This window comes from Oncorhynchus mykiss, chromosome 22 (genome assembly GCF_013265735.2).
Source record: "Oncorhynchus mykiss isolate Arlee chromosome 22, USDA_OmykA_1.1, whole genome shotgun sequence".
NCBI lineage: Eukaryota > Metazoa > Chordata > Actinopteri > Salmoniformes > Salmonidae > Oncorhynchus > Oncorhynchus mykiss.
Genome location: NC_048586.1, coordinates 19,154,904 through 19,162,500, shown reverse-complemented (window position 1 = coordinate 19,162,500; position 7,597 = coordinate 19,154,904). Strand labels below are relative to the sequence as shown.

At 47.6% G+C, this 7,597-nt stretch overlaps 1 protein-coding gene across 2 annotated transcripts in view; it reads right to left on the bottom strand.

The window, feature by feature from the left end:
• Window positions 1–7,597, bottom strand: part of stat1b (signal transducer and activator of transcription 1b) — a 39,608-nt gene that overhangs the window by 10,841 nt on the left and 21,170 nt on the right. For both annotated transcript variants that reach the window (XM_021579196.2, XM_021579195.2), the window contains exons 5-10: window positions 7,398–7,487; window positions 7,119–7,197; window positions 6,763–6,872; window positions 6,526–6,677; window positions 6,211–6,369; window positions 1–38 (exon numbers count right to left, since the gene is read on the bottom strand). The exon at window positions 1–38 is cut by the window's left edge and continues 55 nt beyond it. In XM_021579196.2, the coding sequence (XP_021434871.2) occupies window positions 1–38; window positions 6,211–6,369; window positions 6,526–6,677; window positions 6,763–6,872; window positions 7,119–7,197; window positions 7,398–7,487 (628 nt within the window). The remainder of the gene's footprint in view (window positions 39–6,210; window positions 6,370–6,525; window positions 6,678–6,762; window positions 6,873–7,118; window positions 7,198–7,397; window positions 7,488–7,597) is intronic.

Sequence of the window (7,597 nt, the reverse complement as noted above, 5' to 3'; positions counted from 1 at the left end):
GAGTGGGCATACAGGGCTGTCTCTCCACCACGATAGAACTAAAAGACAGACGCCACAAAAACATCAAACATCCGGTAATGACACTCCTATGGCACTCCACTAAAGCCTAGAGCAGGGATCATCAACTTCAGCTCAATTTTTTTCTTGAGTGGACAGTTGGGGGCCCGTAACATAATTACATAACATAATTACAAATCATTTGTACACTGCTAATTGACTGCAAGAAGCCCAAAGGGATATAATATTTGACCAAAAGTATAATGTGGAAGGACCACCAGAGGGCAGGCTGCTCCCACGGACAGTAGCCCAGCCCGGCATGTGAGTCAAGGTGGTCAGAGGCAATTAAGCACAGCTGATGGTACTAATGAGCTATTCTCTTTCCCCTACAATAGAGAGGAGGGAACCGGCAGAGAGGGGAGAAAGAAAAGAGTGTTTGCTTCTACAGAGGAGAGGACGTACCTTTTGAAAAGGTGAAGAAGGGGACACTCCACCTCTTGGGAATGGTCACCACCTGAAGGGAGCTCTCCACGGAAGGATTGTGAAGGCTGTGACACACCCGTGATTTATGTTAGAATTTAAAGATACTCACCTTGTGTTTCTTATTCTTGTGAAGAAGAAGATGTGTGTTTCCTTGGGATATCATCATTGATTGTGTTGGAGTGTTTGAGAAGGAAAAATTACCTCAATAGAGAACTTTGTACAATTAATAAAACCTGCTCCTGACTCGTTTATTCCGTTTTACAGCAACCTCCAAGTACTTGGTCCGCTCATTGGTGGAGAATGCGGGCACTAGGAGGACGAGTGACACAAGGATAAGTGAGGAAAACTAAAATCTACCTGTAGACACAGGGGAACCATTCAAGAAGGATGGATAACACTCTACCACAACAGTTGATCACAGCCCAGCAGGCAACCATAGAACTCATGTAACAACAGCTGAGCCGGCGAGAAGAACCGAGAGTAAAGCCGAGAGCGGCTGCTCACGCCATTTTACCTCGCCTCTCAAAGGAGGACGATATTGAGGCTTTCATCATGGCGTTCGAAGGATGGCCACCTTGGAAGAGTGCCCCCCCCACAGAATGAGTAAGTGCGTTAACTCCCCTTTTGACTGGGATAGCCCAGGAAGCCTACTATGACCTGGACCCCCGTGAAGCTGCTGACTATGGGCGACTAAAAAATTAGATTCTGTCCCGGTACCAGCTGACCGCCGGAGATAGAGCCGTAAAGTTCCATCAATGGACCTATATGGCCGTCCAACGAAACAGTGGCTGGAGCCCGGGAAGATAGTAGGACATGTCGTAGAGACGCTCATAGTGGACAAGATCTACATGGGAGTTGTTAAAAGGGGAAAAGGAGGACTGAAAGGACTCTGCCAAGCCTGTTCCCCGACTAACCCCGGCACGTCCGCCACCGAAACAACCGAACCCACTCTGGACGTGGGAGAAGTCCTCACCCACACAACAGAGTCGGTGCTATAAATGCAAGTCTCCGGACCATTACACCCCACAATGTCCCATTTCCACTGAGTCATTGCTGCCCGTCCCCATGCATCCCAGTCCGAGAGGGCAGGATCACCTCTGTTGGTTAGCAGAAATGGCCCCAGAGATTCCGGTTCGAATAGAAGGACGAGACGTGGTAGCCATTCTCGACTCGGGAAGTATGGTTACGTTAGTGGGGGAGCAGATGGTGACCACAGCAACACTGCTACCAGACAAAGTAGCCGTGTCCTGTGTCCATGGAGACACCCACTATTACCATAGTCTGTCCATTCTCAACCCGAAAGGAAGGTGTACAGTCAGGGCGGGGAAAGTACCCCAGCTGAAGGTGCCATTATTGATCGGGAGAGACTGTCCTCTATATAAGGAGCTTCGGCAGATGACGTTACGCACTGGACAAAGGGGATCAGGTCTCTCTATCACACGCCAAGAGCCGGGCCACCGTAGGGGGGCTGGAAAGCAGAGGGAAAAAAAGACCAAGTCCGAGCCCGAGGTAGTAGCCCTACAAGGAAACAAAGCCTCAGCCTCTGGAGCAACCTCCGTTGAAGACACCTGCGAAGGGTTATACACGACGGAGGAAGGAAAGAGCCACCAGAGGCTAAGGGCTATATTTGAAGCCCCATCAGAGGAGGGAACATGGAAGGGATTCTCCTCGGGCACCCCAGACGGTGATGGCGAACAACCTCCACACCCCTCTATCGAGGTCGACCTGCCCCAAGAATTAAAGGGACAGTTCGGTACCTCTCAGCATAGAGACCCAGACCTACGGGATGCCATGTGGAAGGTGATTGACGGGAGGAATGTTGACGGTTCAGGTGAGCCCTCTCTTCCCTACTATGCAATCAGGCGGGGCCTCTTGTATTGGGTTGTGCAACGAAGGGGTGAAAAACAGGAATTACTAATGGTGCCTAGACCATACAGGGATACTGTCCTACAACTAGCCCATTCCCACGTCCTAGGAGGACACCTGGCACGGGACAAAACGATCGACAGAATCATGCAGAGGTTCCATTGGACCATTCACCCGAGATGTAGCCAGGTATTGTAGGACGTGTGATCAATGTCAGCGTACGGCCCCACAACCACACCTGCGTAATCCTTTGATTCCTCTCCCCATTATAGAGACTCCCTTCGAACGCATAGCTATGGACCTCGTGGGACCTTCTTCTCTAGGATAGGGGGCAGCATTCGGAATTTTGAATGAAAAGCGTGCCCAAATTAAACTGCCTGCTACTCATGCCCAGAAGCTAAGCTATGCATATTATTAGTAGATTTGGATAGAAAACACTCTGATGTTTCTAAAACGGTTTGAATCATGTCTGTGAGTATAACAGAACTTATTTGGCAGGCGAAACCCCGAGGACAAACATTCAGATTTTTTTTTGAGGTCACTCTCTTTTCAATGGGTTTTAATTGGGAATCCAGATTTCTAAGGAACCTTCTTGCAGTTCCTATCGCTTCCACTGGATGTCAACAATCTTTAGAAGTTGGTTGAGGTTCCTTTGAGAAATGAAGAAGTATCCATGTTCAGAATGAGGCTCAAGGGAAGTGTACTCTTTGTTAGAGGCGCATAATCTGAAAGCATGCTACACATTGTTTTCCTCCTGTATTGAACGCTGATCATCCCGCCTTCAATTTTATCGATTATTTACGTTAAAAAATACCTAAAGTTGTATTACAAAAGTAGTTTGAAATGTTTGGACAAAGCTTACAGGTAACTTTTGTAGTCATTTTGTTTTTCTGGATCAAACGCGCCAAATAAATTGACATTTTGGATATATATCGACGGAATTAATCTAACAAAAGGACCATTTGTGATGTTTATGGGACATATTGGAGTTCCAACAGAAGAAGCTCGTCAAAGGTAAGGCATGAATTATTTTTTATTTCTGCATTTTGTGTCGCGCCTGGAGGGTTGAAATATGATGGTCTGTGTTTGTTTGCTTGGGTGCTATCCTCAGATAATAGCATTGTTTGCTTTCGCCGTAAAGCATTTTTTAAATCTGACACGTTGGCCTTAATTTGGTATATTGAATGTGTGACTTCATGAAAGTTTAATTTTTTAAGTAATTTATTTGAATTTGGCGCTCTGCATTTTCACTGGATGTTGGCCAGTTGGGACGCTACCGTCCCACATATCCCAGAGAGGTTAAAAGCATGTTGAGAAGAGTGGTGTCCGGAAATGGGAAAAACTGGGACATGCTTCTGCCCCAATTAATGTTTGTCCTGTGAGAAGTACCCCAGGCGTCCACTGGGTTCTCCCCCTTGGAATTGCTCTACGGCAGGTATGTCAAGGGATCCTTGACTTAGCCATGTTATCCTGATGAGGGACCGCCTGTCCACAGTCTGGCCCTACGAGGAAATGGAAAGGGTCTCGCCAGTCAATTACCTCATCAAGCAACCAGACAGGAAGAAGAAGGTCCAACTCTATCATATCAACCTGCTAAAGAGGTAGCATGGAAGAGAGGAGGGTGTGGGTTTGATGGCCGTGGAGGACAAGGAAAAAGAGGAGGCCCTGCTACAGGTGCGCAGTGGTCGAACTCTCCTGCCGGAGCAGTCGAGACAACTAGACAAGGTGATTATGCAATTCGGCAGGGTATTCTCGCCCTTCCCAGGACAGATAGATGTCCTGTTTCATCATATCCACACTCAACCCGGAAAGAAGGTGCATACCCGTCCTTACAGGATTCCTGAGGCCTGCCAAGTCATCGCAAAAAACGAGTTAAGGGAGATGCTGAGGATGAGGGTGAACGAGCCATCTACGAGTGAGTGGTCCATAGTCCTGGTCCACAAACGTGACGGTAGTATGAGGCTATGCAAGAAGTTTAGGGGTGAAAACGTCATCTCTACATTTGATGCGTATCCCATGCCCCACGTGAATGAACTCCTGGAGCACTTAGGAAAGGTCAAGTTCATCACCACCCTGGATTTGACGAAGGGATATTGGCAAGTGCCGGTGGCTCTGGAGGACCGTCCAAAGACTGCCTTCGTCACACCGGAAGGGCTTTTTTCAGTATGTGAGGATGCCCTTTGGACAGCATGGGGCTTTGGAAACTTTCCAACGCCTCATGGATGCCATTCTACGCCCCCATCAAGAGTACGCAGCGGCATACATAGACGATGTGGTTATCCACAGCGAGGACTGGGATAGCCACCTCCTGCGACTATGGCCGGTGCTCGTGAGCCTGGAGGCTACAGGGCTGAAAAATACGTCAACAGGCAGAAAAGACCAGGGCTATTCAGGACTGGCCCCGGCCCCAGTCAAAGCGGGACGTCTGAGCCTTCTTGGGGACAACAGGATTTTATCATTGTTTCATCCCTGGGTATGCAACCATTGCCAACTCCCTCACAAACCTCATAAAAAAAACTGCCAAACCGTGTAGCGTGGAAGGACAAGACCGAAGACGCCTCCCAGTTGCTAAAAGAGCCTGTGCTCTGATCCCGTCCTGCAGGCTCCTGACTTCTCCCAAGAGCTCATTGTGCAGGTAGACGCCTCAGATACGGGGCTCGGAGACGTCCTAGCTCAGGGTGAAGGCGAAGCGGAGAGGCCTATTCTCTTTATAAGTAGGAAGCTCAGTGATCGGGAACAGAGATATGCTACCACAGAGAAAGAGGCCTTAGCCATTAAGTGGGCCCTCGATTATCTCCGGTACTACCTACCGGGCATAGGTAGTACCGGTACTGCCTCGTTACTGACCATGCTCCCCACATGTGGATGGCCGGTAAGAGAAACAATAACAACAGAATAGCTAAATAGTTTCTTGCTTTACAACCATTCTCGTTCCATGTCATCTACAGGGCTGGATCGAGGAACGGGAATGTGGATGCGCTGTCCCGATGTGACCAAGACTCGTTCTCCGGTCCGGTCCTAAGGGGGAGGTATGCTCCCACGGTCAGTAGCCCAGCCCGGTATGTGAGTCGAGATGGTCAGAGGCAATTAAGCACAGCCGACGGTACTAATGAGCTATTCTCTTTCCCCTACAAGAGAGAGGAGGGAACCGGAAAAGAGGGGAGAAAGAAGAGTGTTTGCTTCTACAGAGGAGAGGATGTACCTTTCGGAAGGGAGAAGAAGGGGACACTCCACCTCTTGGGAATGGTCACCACGGATCCGGACAACCGCCTGAAGGGAGCTCTCCATGGGAGGATCATGAAGGCGGTGACATACCCGTGATTTATGTTATAGTTTAAAGATACTCACCTTGTGTTCCTTGTTCTTGTGAAGATGAAGATTCAATTAAGAAAACCTGATCCTGAATCATTTGTTCCACCTTGACCTTTTAGAGCAACCTCTAAGTACTTGGTCCGCTCACAATAATCATTTCAAACCTTGCTTACATTTGTATATGATCACGTGTCTCTCTATTATGTGTGGGAATACTTGGGAACAGATGAACAAAACAAAAATCAGTTGGAGCTGATTTCATGGTGTTTTTAGTCTTCTGTATGTCCAACAATGACAATTTTGTATTTTTTTTTTACCTAATAATAATACTTTTTTTGCTTAGAAAACTTGCAGGAGCAAAAAAAAACACCTGCGGGCTGCCAGTTGGGGAACAGAGGCTAGAGTCGAGACATTAACACTGGGAGCTGACTCAAGTCTTCAGGTCTCAGGCAAAGTTACCTACCATTCAGTGAGTGAATACATGTTTAGCATGTGTATGTGATCCCTACAGGAAACATAGACACATAGTAGGTGTCATAGAGCGGGTCTCACTTGACAATGAGGTACTTGAACAGGGCGAGAGCGCGTTCCTCCAGAGCGCTTTTGCCCTGAGTGACGGGGTCATTCTCGTACGTGTACTTCTGTTCTAGCTCCTGGAGCATCTTCAGCTGCTGACGTACCTGCTGTAAGCCCTCTGCTACAGCAGTGAACCTGCATACAGACAAACACACACACACACAAACACACACAATGAATGCGGGTTGAAAATATTGCTTCTGAAAGTATTTGAACAAGGTTTAATATAAGGGTTAGGATATGAACTGGGCCTAGGGGCTAAAGCTAACATGGACTAGAGGCAGGGCTGACCAGATTTGTAGCTGGTCCAAACAGGCGTTAGGCGGACCACCGATGCAAGCTATCTGCTGTCTGTGCTTCCACTCAGGTACCTCCACTGTCACTAGGTTGAACTGGATCTGCTCGGCCAAGCACAAGATGTCAGAAATCTGATTCACCACCACCTATAGGTTGGGAGAAACAAACATCAGTCTAACCATACAGCGTACACACTCATGCAAGAACACACACACACACACACATTCCTACCTGTCTGGTTATGTTGAGTTTGATGAACATCTTTCTGATGACAATCTCCTCTTCGCGGATCTCTTTCCATACCGCCTGTGACTGTGCCATCCCATTCACCTCTTGTTCCACTGACAATGACAGAATCAACATTTACATAGCGGTAAGCATTCACAATACGATAGTAGAAGAAACATCTGGAATTTCACAGCACAGTTGCTTCAGCCTGGAAATTAGTTTTAGTACAGTAGGAGTGAGATATGTTTTACAGTGCCTTCACATTGGCTAAAACATATACAGATATGGCACCAATCTAGTCTTGTGTCCCAGACCCAGGCTATTGAAAGAGACTAGGACCAGGCTAACTCCTACAGTACCTCGGCTCTGCAGGGTCTTCTTCTTGAAGTCGTGTTCATCCTGTAGGTCCTCCAGTGACTTAATCTCATGCTCTGAAACCTGAAGAGGGCAGAAGTCACACATTTTAATGGTCATGCCTCATGATGGTGTTTGTGAAAAACATTTTCTACCCCTTTCATAGGCTGTTCAACTGGTTATTATTCATGTAGAATGACAAGACAATGGGCAGTGTTGTGGTAGGGTGCATGATAATATATCCACATAACCAATGACACATGGTATTGTCCAAATGACCGCACCTGAACTCGGTTCCTCAGGTCTTTAACGTTGTTGTCCAGCTCCTTCTGTTTCTCCAACACCATGTTGTTTGGTGTGGACCCCACATTATCCTGACAAAAAATTCACAAACATTTGGTCTGGTTTCACACTCAGGTCACACTGAAATGCTCCTTCTGTTCACGTCCGGATGAAATGCATGCCCAAATTCAACTGCCTGCTA